This window comes from Haliotis rufescens, unplaced genomic scaffold (assembly GCF_023055435.1).
Source record: "Haliotis rufescens isolate VD_foot unplaced genomic scaffold, xgHalRufe1.0.p SCAF_8, whole genome shotgun sequence".
Taxonomy (NCBI): domain Eukaryota; kingdom Metazoa; phylum Mollusca; class Gastropoda; order Lepetellida; family Haliotidae; genus Haliotis; species Haliotis rufescens.
The window spans coordinates 12,513,529-12,530,764 of NW_025964372.1; the positions used below are offsets into that span (position 1 = coordinate 12,513,529).

Genomic DNA, 17,236 nt, shown 5'->3' on the forward strand with positions numbered 1-17,236 from the left:
GCATTTATCTGCTGCAGAGTTTGTACACTTCAATATGTTATTCGAAAGCTGATTTTAAGCATGTAAACCGATATTTATTTTGTGTTGACTTTTGTATCATTGCCGAAAGTGCATGTCTGTATGCTTACACTTGTGGTCTGATTCACTTCAATAAGCTATTCTAGCTGTGGGTAAGTTTTTCGTGAAGATGCCTGTCACAATTCAAACAGGTGCAAAACTACGAAATTAATAAAAACTAAGCTTTAAAGTTTATAAAATTATGTGCAGAATTTAGTTGCAGAATTTACAAAATTTGATCACTGAAATATTTTTGTGACTGCAGAATACAGTGGGACTAATAGATTTCAGGTATTTTTCCAAAAAAAAAGGAAAGAAAATTGGTGTTTTTGATTATATACGGTCTTCTACATGATGATTAATTGATTGACAGTTGATGGTGTGGATCCAAACTATCAGTACGAGGAGTACGACGACGAGACTGCGCTTCACGGGGCAGCTGCTAGTGGTCATCTGGCCATTGTCCACATCCTTATCCAGGCAGGAGCAGCTAATCACATGAAGGACAAGACACTGAAGACACCCCTCATGATGGCGGCGGAGCACAATAAACCCAATGTTGTACAGTACCTCATGAAGGTCGGAGCCAGGGTGGATGACAGGGTACATACAATACCAGTGTTTTAAATCATCTTATTAATTGTAAAGTGTGCATGCTAGCAACTTAGATTAACTACTCTGGAATTCAGTGTTTTCCTTAAGACCAACTCTACTCAGAGATCATGTTCAGGTGAACACATGGTGCATGAGTTGGTTGTCTCTGAAGTTTATACAGCCTGTAAATCCAGTGTTAGTTTGACCACCATGTTCAATATTCAATATGTATTGGGATTCTCTAAAGACATGTAATTCAGGGTTGTGTTCAAGCCAGAGATTGAATATTAAGTGACTTGGTAGATAAGTGCCAAAGATCACCAACCAGCAATGGCTTGATGACAAGCACATTCATTATGCCTGCTGACTGCATTGCCCAATACCCGTGAAGACCCATGTCAGAATAGGTCTTCGTCAACTAATTCTTTCTGTAAAAGGCTTCTATATTTGTCTTAAAGAGTGGTGAGGCTCGCTTACTTGGCAGATGCATGTCATCGTATCCCGAATGCATGGATTGATGCTCATGATATCAATCACTGTATTATCTGGTCCGGTTCTGATGTTTGTTTTGACATGTTGTGACATGTGTACATGTGTCTGTGGGGGAGGTTCTAATGTTTCTTGTGAATGACCATTGTACATGTGTCTGTGGGGAGGTTCTAATGTTTGTTGCGACTGACCATAGTACATGTGTCTGTTGGGGAGGTTCTAATGTACAGTTTGTTGCGACTGACCATAGTACATGTGTCTGTTGGGGAGGTTCTAATGTACAGTTTGTTGCGACTGACCATTGTACATGTGTCTGTGGGGAGGTTCTAATGTTTGTTGCGACTGACCATAGTACATGTGTCTGTTGGGGAGGTTCTAATGTACAGTTTGTTGCGACTGACCATTGTACATGTGTCTGTGGGGAGGTTCGAATGTTTGCTGTGACTGACCATAGTACATGTGTCTGTGGGGAGGTTCTAATGTACAGTTTGTTGTGACTGACCATTGAAAATGTGTCTGTTGGGGAGGTTCTAATGTACAGTTTGTTGCGACTGACCATAGTACATGTGTCTGTGGGGAGGTTCTAATGTACAGTTTGTTGTGACTGACCATTGAAAATGTGTCTGTTGGGGAGGTTCTAATGTACAGTTTGTTGCGACTGACCATTGTACATGTGTCTGTGGGGAGGTTCTAATGTACAGTTTGTTGCGACTGACCATTGTACATGTGTCTGTTGGGGAGGTTCTAATGTACAGTTTGTTGCGACTGACCATAGTACATGTGTCTGTGGGGAGGTTCTAATGTTTGTTGCGACTGACCATAGTACATGTGTCTGTGGGGAGGTTCTAATGTACAGTTTGTTGCGACTGACCATTGTACATGTGTCTGTTGGGGAGGTTCTAATGTACAGTTTGTTGCGACTGACCATAGTACATGTGTCTGTGGGGAGGTTCTAATGTTTGTTGCGACTGACCATTGTACATGTGTCTGTGGGGGAGGTTCGAATGTTTGTTGCGACTGACCATAGTACATGTGTCTGTGGAGGAGGTTCTAATGTTTGTTGCGACTGACCATTGTACATGTGTCTGTGGGGAGGTTCTAATGTTTGTTGCCACTGACCATAGTACATGTGTCTGTGGGGAGGTTCTAATGTACAGTTTGTTGCGACTGGCCATAGTACATGTGTCTGTGGGGAGGTTCGAATGTTTGTTGCGACTGACCATTGTACATGTGTCTGTGGGGAGGTTCTAATGTTTGTTGCCACTGACCATAGTACATGTGTCTGTGGGGAGGTTCTTATGTACAGTTTGTTGCGACTGACCATAGTACATGTGTCTGTGGGGGAGGTTCGAATGTTTGTTGTGACTGACCATTGTACATGTGTCTGTGGAGGAGGTTCTAATGTTTGTTGCGACTGACCATAGTTCATGTGTCTGTTGGGAGGTTCTAATGTTTGTTGTGACTGACCATTGTACATGTGTCTGTGGGGAGGTTCTAATGTACAGTTTGTTGCGACTGACCATAGTACATGTGTCTGCAGGGGGAGGATGGCATGACCTGCATCCACTATGCGGCCAAGGCTGGACACACTGAGGTCATCAAACTACTGCTGGAGAGTGGCAAGATTGGACCTAACACACAGGTCAGTGCACATACTGTTGAATTTGCCTTTAGAATTGTTGTCTTGTTACATTGATTTTTTTTAAAGACAAGATCCCAACAGCAGCTGGTTTTAGCTGCTGCAGTGTTCGTGCTAGTTTGCTGAAGAGCATACAGGGATGCATCTTTCTTGAAAAAAATATGCCACAAATGTAAGATAGTTGTGTATTTATCATGTTAATGCATCCAAAATTATGTTGACCGTTTTTTCTGATATAACTTGACCCATTGGCAAAAATAGATTTTGGAAACTATTGTAAGGGAGTCAATCCATCAGCTTACTTCAAGCGTCAGTGAATCAGCTGCTGGGAACCCAGGCCCCTCACAGCAATACCCTGTTCCCAGCAATACCCAGTTCCCAGCAATACTCTGTTCCCAGCAATACCCAGTTCCCAGCAATACCCTGTTCCCAGCAATACCCAGTTCCCAGCAATACCCTGTTCCCAGCAATACCCAGTTCCCAGCAATACCCTGTTCCCAGCAATACCCTCTTCCCAGCAATACCCTGTTCCCAGCAATACCCAGTTCCCAGCAATACCCTCTTCCCAGCAATACCCAGTTCCCAGCAATACCCAGTTCCCAGCAATACCCTCTTCCCAGCAATACCCTGTTCCCAGCAATACCCTGTTCCCAGCAATACCCTGTTCCCAGCAATACCTAGTTCCCAGCAATACCAAGTTCCCAGCAATACCCAGTTCCCAGCGCTACTTACTGGGAGGGTTATGAAGGTGTCAGGCACTGCAATGGAGCAGGTGTGTGATGTACCACATTAGGGCTGGGACGGGTCCAAATTTACTACCTGGGTACCCACCACCCTATTACCCGACCCTACCTGGGTACCTGTTGTAGATATTTAGACATAGGTACAAACTGTACTATTTGGAAAGGTTTGACCTTAGCCCTGGCAAAATGTATTTAGAAACACGTGTAAAACGATCTGGTCATGCATACACTGAAGTTTACTGCATGAAGTTTTATCTTTATTCAAACATATAAAAGTAAGAAGGAATAGGTGCATTGTCAGAAAGAAATGGGAGCATTAGTGACTTACAGTGTAATCAAAGAGTTTTAGATAATTTTTGTCATTAAACAATATATATCACATGATTAACCACGGGTCCGGGTAGTCCTGTGGGTACCCGGGTCCTACTCAGGACCCACCCGACCCGAGTACCCGAGTAACCCGTCCCAGCCCTATACCATATGTACACTGCTCACTCCTGATGTAAGCACACTGGGAAAGTATGTTCCCACGTAGGTATTGAGATGTCTTGCTCCCAACTGAATGTTTCTAAATGCTTTCTGGATTGGTCCCATCTCCCGTACAGCTTCCCAGTATTGAGTGATCCCTGACTTTGTTTGTGTAGGATGACGGCGGGTGGACACCCATCATCTGGGCAGCGGAGTCACAGCTCACTTCCACTGTCCGATTCCTCATCTCACAGGGAGCAGACCCAACCATGAAGGACAATGTAAGTTTGTGCAGACACTCGTAGCACATCACATCGAATGTGGACCAACATGATGTTTTGCCATCTGTGACTTAAGACAGGAACCTGAGTCTAGTGTAGCTTATTTGGGGCTAGTAAACTTGCTTTGGGGCAAAATCTAGATTGAGAAGGGCAATTTAAAGATGATAGACTTTGAGGTTTTGGGTTCAGACAACTTCTTTATTGTCCCTTAATACAGAACATTGAGAGATTCTTGTGATTTTATTTTTACTTAAAAGACCTGTGTGTCAGTGTTCCCCATATCACTGGGCTGTCTGGCTCACTCTGAAGACACCATATTTTGTAGAAGTTTAGTACCTAGTAGTTCATGATGTATAGTATTGATGACCTGGGCTTGCTTTGGTTCTCCTTATATTATTTCTTGAGTGGCATTTAGAAGATGAACCTTCTCCTTCTGTGGACTGTTGGCAGGAGGAGAACACAGGCCTCCACTGGGCAGCCTATGCTGGCAGTGTTGCCATCACAGAGATGTTCTTGGATTCAGGATGCGAGTTTGACACCCCCAATGAACATGGAGATCGACCATTGTAAGTGAAGTTGGTAGAACTCATTACTCATTCTACAGTGAATGTCTCATTGGCTGATTGCCGTCCATATGCTTGTTGTTTAACTGCTAAGAATCTGTCAAGCATGGATTCTACTTGTATTGCCAACCAATATTATATTGATGTGATGATCCAAATAATTGTGCATTTCTTCTTTTTTGATATGATCACTTAATACAAACAGTCTTGCTTCTTTTGCAGACATATAGCAGCCCGACAGAACCACTATGAGAGTGTTGTGTAAGTACTCACTGTTAATGTCTATGTCTGTGAGGCACTGTTTAATATATGATAGCCTGTGTGCAGCTTGTTCATAGTGAAATAGAGTGTTGATTAATTCCACCTGAAAGAAGTTCATTAAAAAAAGGTGACCTCCATGGTCAAGTCATCTACCTCATACTAAACAATCTGGATTGTGGACAGATTTGGATCAAAATTGTTTCAACAGTCTTATGAACATTGCTCAGGTTCCATAGCTATCTTAATCTGTTGATATGGAGGAGGTCTGATGGTCACTTGGTCATAATTAACATTATCATGGTGTGGTTGAACTAATGATGACTTTCAAAATGAAGGCAAGTCAAAACTTGCTAAGCACAATGTAAGTGGTCAAGGTTGACATGTAATGGTCACCATACATATCTTCAGTTGACCACAAATCCTAAATCATTTCTGGTGTAATATTTTGTTTTGAAAAATGAACCGCGTTAATTTCGTTGTTTTCAGGCTGCTGCTGGCCCGAGGTGCTGATGTAGAAGTGCGAAACAACAATAACGAAACTCCACTCACGGTATGGCTCCCTGCACCTGTGTCTCATGGAGGAGCAGGTGCTTGTGTGCTTTTGTTCAACATTGATTACTCTGTTCTTAATAAGAGAAAAACACACGCGCACATGCACACTCGCACACGCACACGCACACAGAGTAAGTCCCCTCCATGTGGATGAAAAGTATGGCTAAAAGCAGCATATGCTCACTCACTTACTCACTCACAAGCAGCCACACACACACACACGTGCATGCACGTCGCTATATAAGTGCAATAATCTTGGACGCGACGTTAAACCCAATTTCACCTCACCTCACCTCACCTCACCTCACCTCACCTCAACCACTCAACCACTCAACCAACCACTCAACCACTCAAGCACACCCAGTGTAAACAGAAGGAGATTCAGTTTTGAGGTTAAGTATTTTCACATCAAAGCTGATGTATTCCTTGCTTTTTTTTTCAGTATTTAAAACGTGAACTTGCGTTTGGCTGGAGTATATCTCTTTGTGTTCAAAGCTCTGTGACATATCCACTTGTTTCCTGTATGTTTTCAGATAGGGATATTTTTTTCCATGATGTGTTTGTTTGCTGTTGTTTCAGTGTTGTCTTGATCAGACGAGTAACACTTGGATGGCTCTCAAAGTAAACAAACAGCTCAAGGGATTTGCAGCTAAACTCACTCGACCAGAAAAGTTGCTTCATAGGTAAGACACAAGATTGGATATGCTTATCCATATTGAGAGTGTATTTTTCAGTCATTGTTATGCTGTGATATCCTTGTACTGTGAACATCAGTCCCAGTCTGCTGTGAGCGACCCACTGATTCCCCTTTCTCCTTGTCACAGAGACATCTCCTACGGGCGGGAAAAGAACCCCATTGCATGTGTGAATGCTGCAGATGATGAACAGTTTCCAACGGATTACCTGTATGTTGCTGAGAATATAGAAACAAGTCCTCTCAACATCAACCGAGTCATCACCAGCCTGCAGGTACATGCCCCGTCACATGCCCTGTCACATGCCCCGTTAAATGCTCCGTCACAAGCCCCGTCACATGCCCCGTTAAATGCTCCGTCACATGCCCCGTCAAATGCTCCGTCACATGCCCTGTCACATGCCCCGTTAAATGCTCCGTCACATGCCCCGTCAAATGCTCCGTCACATGCCCCGTCACATGCCCCGTCACATGCCCCAGTAAACACCAACCACACCCATCTTGGTGAAAGTATTTTTGTCCCCCGCCGCGCGAAAGCGCGAAGCGGGGGATATAGTATTCACGACCGTCCGTACGTCCGTCCGTACGTCCGTACGTACGTCCCACCTGTTTGTTGCCGCGATATCTCAAGAACTAAACACTGGATTGTCTTCATATTTGGAAATATGGTGTATATACAGACTCCGAAGACACCAGTCGGTTTTGGTGACCTTGACCCCATTTTCAAGGTCACAGCAGGTAAATCTGCTTTTGGAGTTGGAAAACGGTGTTGCCGCGATATCTCAAGAACTAATCTCAGGATTGTCTTCCTATTTGGTACTAGGGTGTATATACGGACTCCGCAGACACCAGTCGGTTTTGGTGACCTTGAGCCCATTTTCAAGGTCACAGCAGGTAAATCTGCTTTTGGAGTTGGAAAATGGTGTTGCCGCGATATCTCAAGAACTAATCGCAGGATTGTCTTCATGTTTGGAACTATGGTGTATATACAGACACCGCAGACACCAGTCGGTTTTGGTGACCTTGACCCCATTTTCAAGGTCACAGCAGGCAAATCTGCTTTTGGAGTTGGAAAACAGTGTTGCCGCGATATCTCAAGAACTAAACACTCGATTGTCTTCATATTTGGAACTATGGGGTATATACAGACTCCGCAGACACCAGTCGGTTTTGGTGACCTTGACCCCATTTTCAAGGTCACAGCAGGCAAATCTGCTTTTGGAGTTTGAAAACAGAGTTGCCGCGATATCTCAAGAACTAAACACTGGATTGTTTTCATATTTGGAACTATGGTGTATATACAGACTCCGCAGACACCAGTCGGTTTTGGTGACCTTGACCCCATTTTCAAGGTCACAGCAGGTAAATTTGCTTTTGCAGTTGGAAAACGGTGTTGCCGCGATATCTCAAGAACTAATCTCAGGATTGTCTTCATGTTTGGAACTATGGTGTATATACAGACACCGCAGACACCAGTCGGTTTTGGTGACCTTGACCCTATTTTCAAGGTCACAGCAGGCAAATCTGCTTTTGGAGTTGGAAAACGGTGTTGCCGCGATATCTCAAGAACTAATCGCAGGATTGTCTTCATATTTTGTATTTTGGTGTATATACAGGCGGGGGACATTTCGTCACTTCTGTGACAAATACTTGTTTACACCTAAGTTGAGCTTAAATGGAATTTTCTGTCATTTGATATTATCCCATTCATGTGTGATTAGATTAACTGACTGTGTCACTGTGTATTCACTATCTTAATATCTGTGAATAAAACTTAGTCCGGCATATCTGGTGATGTTTTATCGTAAATTTCATGCTTTCATTGACCAAATTTGCAAACAGCAAAACAAGCACACAAACTCCTATAGCTGCCATGACCATAACAAGAGATACACATTAAAGCAGTGCTCATGTAAAGGGAAGTAATGGCACGCTATAATGGATTGCATTGTTTTAAAGTAGTGTAGCATTTCACTGCCAGGATCGTGTCTTCAAAACCCTGAATATTTAAGGACTTTATTTTTAAAAAAATGGAAATATAAACAAAACGTGCGGAAGACTTTATGATGATACAGGCTAGTGCCTGAGAACCAAGATTATTATTTTTCTTAGCCTAAGATAGTTAGCTTTCAACTCTGTGTTGAATTTTCTAAATGATAACTTGTGGAATTTTTTTTGCATGTATTATATCAAATTATGAAATAGTAGCATGCATTCCTAAACAGTCCTGCCTATTTTCTGTATCCCCCACGCTATGTGTTTGTGTATATTACACCTGACGTGGGATTGAGATGACATTGTGTGTTACAGAGCTGCCGGTGTAAAGATGACTGCTCCTCCCAGTTCTGTGTGTGTGCTAGAAGCAGTGTCAAGTGCTGGTTTGACAAGGTATAGTGACAGCATGTCTCACATGTATTCCACTGCTTTAGATCATGGTAGATTAAGCTGTTGATGAACTTCTTTTTTTGACAGATGATTCTCTCTACATGCCATAATGAGCATGATGAGTTTTGATGTTGTTTTCCCCAATACAGACAATACCATGAGCATGTAACACCTGAAATACTATACCAACAAATCCGTACTAAAGTTCTCACACTGTATGGTTATAAACAATGTGTATTGTATATTTGGACTTATGTTTGTAATCTATTTTATAAGTTTTATTTAAAATTTCATTCAATATTGGTAACATTAACTTCAGCAAGATTGTGTGTGAACTGATTGGCAGATGGCACAAACTTACTGTTATTTAAAGCAACCACCATCAGATTATACTACTGACACCTTGAAACAAAACTTTAGTTGACAGAAAATGGATACTTATATCTTAAATGCCAAAGTTTGGCTTGTTACGAGTCATATTTGTTGTAGTTTGACCATTATCTGTGAACATAATGTTTTTGCCATCACGGCCACGGGAAACCTCAGTATATGAAATATCCAGCAATTGCGATCAGTGAGACCAAAGTGCTACATTTATAGCTAATATTACTGTAAAGATATATGGTAATAGCTGCAACTAAAATAACACGATATCGGAATATATTATTCCTGATAAGATAATAGTTTCAGATACAGTTCTTCTGACCATTGCATCAAAGTCCTTTGAAGTTATACTATTGTGTAATATTTTTGCCAAATCACCTGTTTTTTTGGGGGGGAAAAGTGTTACAATGTGATTATTTTCTGCTCACAAAAATCTTTTTTCTCATAAATACTAAAATACTGAGTCCCCTACAGGGTAGTATGCATCATGCTTGGGTGCGCACTATATTCATGAAATAATAATAATAATGATAATAATGATAATATCTGTTTGCTGCTCAGGACCAGTCTCTTCCAAATCGAAACCGTCAATGTGTGATTGTGCATCAAAATGTAAATATGAAATGTAGATTATGTAATGAATTTAATGAGATTGTCCAACACATTGTGAGTGGATGCCCAGCTTTGGCACAAAAACAGTATCTTAAACAACATGATGGTGTAGCTCGATCATTTTATTACCATCTTCGCCATGCTTGTGGATTTGACATAGCGGTCCACCCATGGTACGACCCGGAATATGTGGAGGGCTTCATGGAAAATGATCAATACAAAATACTTTGGAATAGGAATAGGAATTTACAGCCTCAGACATATCCAGGCCAACAAACCTGCTCTTGTCCTTTTTGATAAATCAAATGAAATCATTTATATCATTGAATTTTCTGTCCCCTTTGACACTAATGTGACAAGATTGAGGAAAAACATGGCAAATATGCGGACAAGGCTTTCGAAATCTGACAATCTGGGTAATGCAGAAGGCTGCAGTGTTGGGGAGTCTTCACATTCTCTGAAAAGTTCTGGGTGGGTTTGACCAGGCACCGCTTCCTGGGATAAGTCCCATTCGCTGTCTGGGCTGCGTGTAGAGGGGGCAAGGGCCCTGAGCTGATGATGAGCCTAACCAGCCTGACTGTGCCAGGATCATCCAAACCCTCTTTGCTGCATTTTTTATTTTAATCTGTACATAATGATGATGATGATAATAATAATGAGGCCAATTGTGTAATTGCTGTGTACAAACACACAGTTGAGAAGTGTGAATATTGCTGAAATAAATGGGTCTTTAGTCGGGATGTCAGTTGTGTTAAGTGTGATGTTTGTTGCAGTTTGGTCATCTGACAACAGACTTCAACCTGGTGGAGCCCCCGCTGCTGTTTGAGTGCAACAAGGCCTGTCGGTGTTGGACCAACTGCAACAACCGGGTGGTACAAAATGGCATCACGTGAGTCCCCATCAGCCAGCCACATGTCTGCTGCATGCTTGTAGCCTCAAAACTTACTAGAATCTGAACAGCGCACTTGATTTATGAATACTAAATGTCTACAGTTACTGCTTAGTGAGTGCAATATAAAAACAAAAATGTCTGCTGCTAGATCATGGTAGATTAAGCTGTTGATGCTGAATTGAGTACTTCTGTTTCTGACTGGGGATTTCAGGTATTACAATTGTGGCTGTGGATGAGTATCTGCTTATTGGTTAGCCAAAGTTTGACAACTCTAGTGACAATGGACTTTGTAGAGGAAGTAGTTGAGGAAGCTGCTGCTTGTATGTGACCAATGATGACCAACACTGCGCAAAATTTAAGAGGTTGTCATATCAGGATCCCGAGACAATGTCTTGTGTTGAGCCTGGTAGTGACTGACTTCAGTGTTAACTACAGTGATCTGAGGGCATACAGCACAATGCGATCTAGCTGACATATCTTGGTATGGTTGATAGCAGTTGTGTTAAGTGTAACAAGGCTGGTGATTGTTAGAAAAACTGTAACAACCATGTGAGTCCAAACCATGCATGGTTACAGCCTAGAAAGTTACTTGATTCTGAATAGCACACCAAGTTTATGAATACTAAATACTTAATGTTGATTAGCACATTTAGCACATTTGCATAGATGCCAACTGCCCCAGGTTGTTTGTATTTATTATGAATTTGGAACTAAAATACGTAAAATATGAAGTTGTCAGCTATGCATTTATTTCATAAACCCTGAATAGCAAAGTTCTGGCTTGCTTAGGATGTCATGTTGGTATGAACCACATAACGAAGTCTCTCACATTAATGAAAGTTCATGAATGTATTTAAGTGCCTCATGTTCATGCACCAACTAACTGAGTTGTTCTGTTTCCAGTTGCCGACTTCAACTTGTGAGGACCACTGGGCGGGGCTGGGGGGTGAAAACTCTCACCGATATTCCTCAGGGAACTTTTATCTGCGAGTAAGTCCTGTGGATTCTATTAGTAGTCTTGTCATTAGAGAAAATAATATCTTACTGCCATTGTGTTGAAACAGTGTGCATACAGGTTGTCTCCCTTTGCTAGTGCGAGTGTTGTTGATTGACTCATCTCTCTTGTATCTTACAGATACATCGGTGAACTCATCTCAGACTCCGAGGCGGACAGGAGGGAAGATGACTCGTATTTGTTCGACCTAGATAACAAGGTAGGTTACTCAGTCAGGGTGACGAGAGACCTGCTTCAGTCCCAGCCCAGAAGTAAGGGGGACAGTGGTCACTCCCTTTGCTATGCTGGGACAATCTGCTACAGTTTCTGAAAATTGATCATGTGTCCAGGGGTCCTTGTCCTAACCCTGATATAAAAAAGTTAAAGATTTAAGGGCTCCCTTCATTTAAATACCATAGAAGACCTCAAGGCCCCCAGAATAGCCTGCAGCACTTGCTACATAGTAAAAGTAAGCTCAGTGACATATGCACATTGTCAGCTCTTATCTACTGATTACTATGAAGCTATTTCAATGGTATCATAATCGCAAACATGACCTGTATGGATGAAATACCGAATTTTTGTTTGAATAAGGCTGGAAGGCTGTGGGAAGTATGAGAAGTATAATTGATTATTATCACATCGCAGTTCATTAACAGTCATTGACAACAAACACGACAAATGCCAAACCAGCTATTCAGGGTAACAGCCCAAACAGTTATTTAATGTACTTGTGCACTCTAGGTAATATTTGATGTTTTATCCATGTTACAGTTGATGTTAGTGTGATATCATTTGAAGGAGTTTGTTTATATTGAAGGATATTTTAACAGGAACAATTGGTAAATTCTGTAACAAGCATTAGTTCTTTGAACACATAACCTCTATTACATCACAACCTTAAATCCAGTGCTTTGGCTGTTGTACATTATGAAATCTTCAGATTTTTCAACAGACGTCTTCTTCACTGCCAGCAGTCCAATGAGTCTACACAAAGATTGTATCTCCCTAACCAAGGCATCTGTTGATGTGCAAGGGTGGAAAACGTCACTTCTTTTCTGTGTGTGCTAAGATAAACAAGGAAATGTTTTCCCTGTATGTTTGCACACGATAGTTTGTCTTTTCTCACTATAATTCCTATTTATTATATGCTTATTAAGAAAGGATTTTTCATGTAATTGTATAGTTTGGAATGTATTGTCGGACATGGATTCCCCTGTATTCTGTCAGGATTGTGGCATTTCCCAGGTCCCTCATGACCCTCTCCCTCACTGCTACAGGTGCGGGGATGTGTTGTGCACTCCAGATTCTAAATGTCAGAGTTCCTGACATTAATGGACATTTTGCCAGTTTTATCGTCCAAAAAATCAAGATCTAAGAAAGCAAGTCATATGAAGGTAAGGTGATGCTTGGTGGTGGGGTTATAGAAGAATCTAAAACCATGTCTCACCGGGGCAAGAAGATAATGAATCATAGGGAGTTTGCTGAGCAATCTCATCCTACTGTACACCCTCCTAAGGAAAAGGTGATTAGCTCTGGGGTCCTGACGCTGTCAATCTCACATGAGCTCTGCAGGCTAGGAGGCTGAAATTATGGCTGCCTCTGTGTCTATCCTGAACCGACCAGTCCCCTTCAACATGGAACATTCTCTTTCAGATTAAATCCTCCTTGGGGCACTTATTCCATTTTCCTTGCTCAAGAAAATCTACATGACATAGTTGTAACCATTTTCCTCATTAAAATGTTACCACACAAAAAACTTCGTTTTTGTATGATATACGACCACCCTTACAGGGCCTCAACCTCCAAGGCGTGTCTCGCCAGGGGAAGCAACTCTCACCCAAATCACTTTCCTTTATGTCATACTACTGACAAGACGTTTTGATTTTTCAAGAAAGTTTCAACAACAAAATCGTTCACTGAGACACCATGACTGACCAAACTGTATGTATGGCACATTTCTTTCCTTGCAAAGGCGTAATACCTCGCATTGTAAAGTTATAGTGTTGTAATTCTCATAGAAGAAACGCCATGTGTACGGTACATTTGAATTCAAATGGCCGTAATGGCGTCCATTGTGTGGTTCCACTGTCTGACACATGTAACACCTAGGCCATCAGAACGGCTTGGGTTTTTGTTATATCATACAGAATTGAACTGCAGGTTTTCCTTTACATAAACCCAAGGTGGTGTGCTAGATTAAAACTACACTTACCTTTTTACGGGTTTTTACACCTTAGCGCGAAACACGCCCCCTTGGTGTTAAAAAATTATACTACGGACATTGGCTATTAGTATCGCGTTACAAATTGCGTTCTACAATACGCCTTTGCTTCTGTTTTCACAATTTTGCATGTATCTTCCGATCTTTAATATCGCACTGATACACTATTTCCCACCCCCAACCGAACTCAGAATTTACGGTCTTTTTTACAGACCTTCAATTTTTGTTCGGGATGTAGGTCAAACGTCCCACCCCAGGACCAGCATGTAAGCTGCCTGAAGTGTTTGGTTGAAAAGGAGAATGATGCCCCATCTGCCGGGCGTTTACCCCGAAAACTATGAAGCTGCGGCACGCCGACCTCATCCATTATAAGAGTCTACTTGAGGTGGGGGTGGACATACACTCTAAGAAGGCCACAGCGGAGTCAGACGCCTTCTCTGAGGCCGAGGCTTCTGCTAGTGGATCTGTGGCCCAGAGCCAGTTGGGTTCCCTTGAATGCGATGCGAAGCCCCAGGTCTTCGGGCATCCTATTCCTACCTCGTCTGCTTACTCTCTCGAGGACGAGTCGATTACGGTCGGCTCGGAATCGAGAGATGAGGAGTGGATGGAGGAGGGAGGGGATGACTCATAAGGTTCGGGGACAATCTCCTTCGCATCCTCGTTGAGGCACTTACGGGACAAGGACTGTCCTGGTACTGCCTCAGGTGGCTGCGCCCATGCCCGCGTCGGATCCGACTGAGTTCCGCCTTCCGGGGGACATCTTTGCTCCTAGCTAGGCGCTCCAGGTGCGGCTCCGCATATTGTCCTCCTTGGCACACGAGGTCATCGATCCTCTGCTTTGGAAGTTCGACCTGCCCGAACTCATTAAGCGGTACCCGTTAGCAGAGGACGGTGATTTTGAGGTGCCAGTGGTCGACGAGTGTGTATGGACTTCTGTCACCCTGGGAGGGTCTTCGACCCCTATCTTGGCTAAGGCCAAGCAGGGCCGGCGGTTGCCCCCCTTTCCCATGTGCGGTGCAGAGCTGAAGGCTGCATACGTTTGCTTCGAGGAGCAATACCGTAATGCATGCCAACAGCTTCGCACATCCGTACAATCCGCCTATCTGTCTGCTGTACAGAGGGAGCTAGTGGGGGAGGGGCTGGCTGACTCTTCGGAGTTGGATGCTATCAGTAGCTGTGCCTCGCAGATGATGTGCGCTGTTATGGGCATGCGCAGGCTGTGGATGTCGGTATCTAAATACTCGACTTCCACACGCCAAGACCTCCTTGCTTTGCTGTATAAGATGGGTGCCACCCTCTTCCCTGGGGCTCAGCAGGTTGTCCGAGAGGCCGCTCAATTGTATGCTTCCATCAAGGACTCTAAGGCCTTGTTGGAGGTACCAAGCGTTAAACCGCGTAAGCGGACCTCTCCGCTTGACTCCTCCTACGCTGATGCACCGGGTCAGAAGTCCACACCTGCTTGGAAGCAGCCGCTTAATTCAGGTAAGGGCGCCGGGAGGAGCAAGCGAGGCAGGGGCCGGGGTTATGCAGGTGGTCGAGGCCAGCAGCCTTTTCGCGGGGCCAGGGTTCCCATTAGCGCCCGAAGAGCCCCAGGTGGACCCACAGTCGCAAGTTATCAAACTGCCGACAGCCGGGGTCCACTGCCTCAAGACGGATGTCCCCGTAGGCGGCCGAATGGCTCTATTCCTGAAGGAATAGGAGACAGTTACATCCAATCCCTGGACCCTGTCCACTCTAAGGGATGGCCATTTGCCTCGGTGAAAACATCATCCGCCCCACTTCTCTGGGATAAAGCAGACTCCGGTGCCTGCTACCCGAGAGAAGGTGGAATTTCTCCATGCCGAGGTCAACGCACTTATGAAAGCTGCGATCGAACCAGTTCCAGTGGGACAGGAAAGCAAGGGCTTCTACTCGACATATTTCCTAGTCACCAAAAAAGACGATGGCTTCAGGTCTATTCTCAATCTGAGAAGGCTGAACAAACTTATAGAGGTACCGTCCTTCAGGATGGAGACACTGCGCTCTCAGCTGTCGAGACAGGAGAATGGCTAACGTCAATAGACCTAAAAGACGCCTATCTCCACGTACCCATACCTTGAGTTCAAGAAATACCTGAGGTTTTCTTTCGACGGGAGGTGTTATCAGTTCAGGGTTCTACCATTCGGGATCTCCACGGCCCCGAGGGTGTTCACCAAGCTGATGTTGATTCCTGCCCAAGTGGCCAGATCGAAAGGTCGGTTCTGCCATCCGTACCTCGACGACTGGTTACTAAGAGCTCTATCGCAATCCCTGAGTCAGATAGCTACACAGGAAGTGATAGACATTGGATACACATTGGGTGGATAGTAATCTCAAGAAGTCAGATCTGAGCCCTTCTCAGAATCTTATCTTCTTAGGGGCGATCTTCAACACAGTGAGCGGACTTGTATCTCTCTCACAAGACCGCATAGTCAAGGTCAGAAGTGTTACTTCCCAGTTCCTTCTGTCCACGAGGCACACTGCTCGTACATGGCTCCAGTTACTGGGCAACATGGCGGCGACAGTGGATGTGGTTTGGCGGGCGCGTTTGAGAATGAGACCCATTCAACCAGCGCTCCGTCGACTTTGGGTGAACTCTGAAGATCTCGAGACTGTTCTCGAGACTCCGCAGTGGTTCATTACACACCTTCAGTGGTGGACCGAGGTCGGGAATCTGTCCCGGGGGCTCCCCCTCGACACTCCCGTTCCGTCTCTCACAGTTCAAACAGACGGGTCACTCTCTGGCTGGGGAGGCGTTCTGAACGATCACACTGCCTTGGGACTATGGTCCCAGCAGGAGATCAAAGTGCATATCAATGTGCTAGAACTGAGAGTGGTCAGGTTGGTGTTCCAACGCTGGATCTGCTTTGTGGCCAAGTGGTTAGTCTAGAGATGGACAACCAAACGGCGATGACTTACATCCGGAAGCAGGGAGGAACGGTGTCTCCGCCGCTTCTCCAAGAGACGTGGCAGTTCCTACTATGGTGCGACTCTCACGATATCAGGGTGCTACCTGTTTATCTCCCAGGGGTGGACAACGTCCATGCGGACGCTCTGTCTCGCCGGATCCTTGCTCCTCACGAGTGGAGGCTCAACCCGGGGATATTCGGGATTATCTCCCTGTTATACGGGTCGTTCCAGGTGGATCTGTTTGCGTCTGGAGTGAATCACCAGACACCAACGTTCTGCTCCCGAGTCCCCGACCCGAGGTAGGTGGCACCGGACACCTTCCAGCTAGATGGGACGGACAGAGTTCTGTGGGCATTCCCCCCAGGACCTCTGATTTCCAAGGTCCTGTCTCATCTACCCACTCAGCCTGCGCGACTACTTGTGCTCCTGGCACCTCTTTGGTCGGCGCAGAGTTGGTTTCCAGTAGTACTCAGGTT

The 17,236-nt window shown here is 44.2% G+C and overlaps 1 protein-coding gene across 5 annotated transcripts in view; it reads left to right on the forward strand.

Annotated features, from left to right (window-relative positions):
- Window positions 1-17,236, forward strand: part of LOC124124792 (histone-lysine N-methyltransferase EHMT2-like) — a 90,629-nt gene that overhangs the window by 54,053 nt on the left and 19,340 nt on the right. For all 5 annotated transcript variants that reach the window (XM_046488067.2, XM_046488064.2, XM_046488066.2 and 2 more), the window contains 12 exons: window positions 431-660; window positions 2,681-2,782; window positions 4,167-4,271; window positions 4,722-4,837; window positions 5,057-5,095; window positions 5,582-5,645; window positions 6,227-6,330; window positions 6,472-6,616; window positions 8,652-8,729; window positions 10,496-10,611; window positions 11,518-11,604; window positions 11,750-11,828. In XM_046488067.2, coding sequence (XP_046344023.1) covers window positions 431-660; window positions 2,681-2,782; window positions 4,167-4,271; window positions 4,722-4,837; window positions 5,057-5,095; window positions 5,582-5,645; window positions 6,227-6,330; window positions 6,472-6,616; window positions 8,652-8,729; window positions 10,496-10,611; window positions 11,518-11,604; window positions 11,750-11,828 — 1,265 coding nt within the window. The remainder of the gene's footprint in view (window positions 1-430; window positions 661-2,680; window positions 2,783-4,166; window positions 4,272-4,721; window positions 4,838-5,056; window positions 5,096-5,581; window positions 5,646-6,226; window positions 6,331-6,471; window positions 6,617-8,651; window positions 8,730-10,495; window positions 10,612-11,517; window positions 11,605-11,749; window positions 11,829-17,236) is intronic.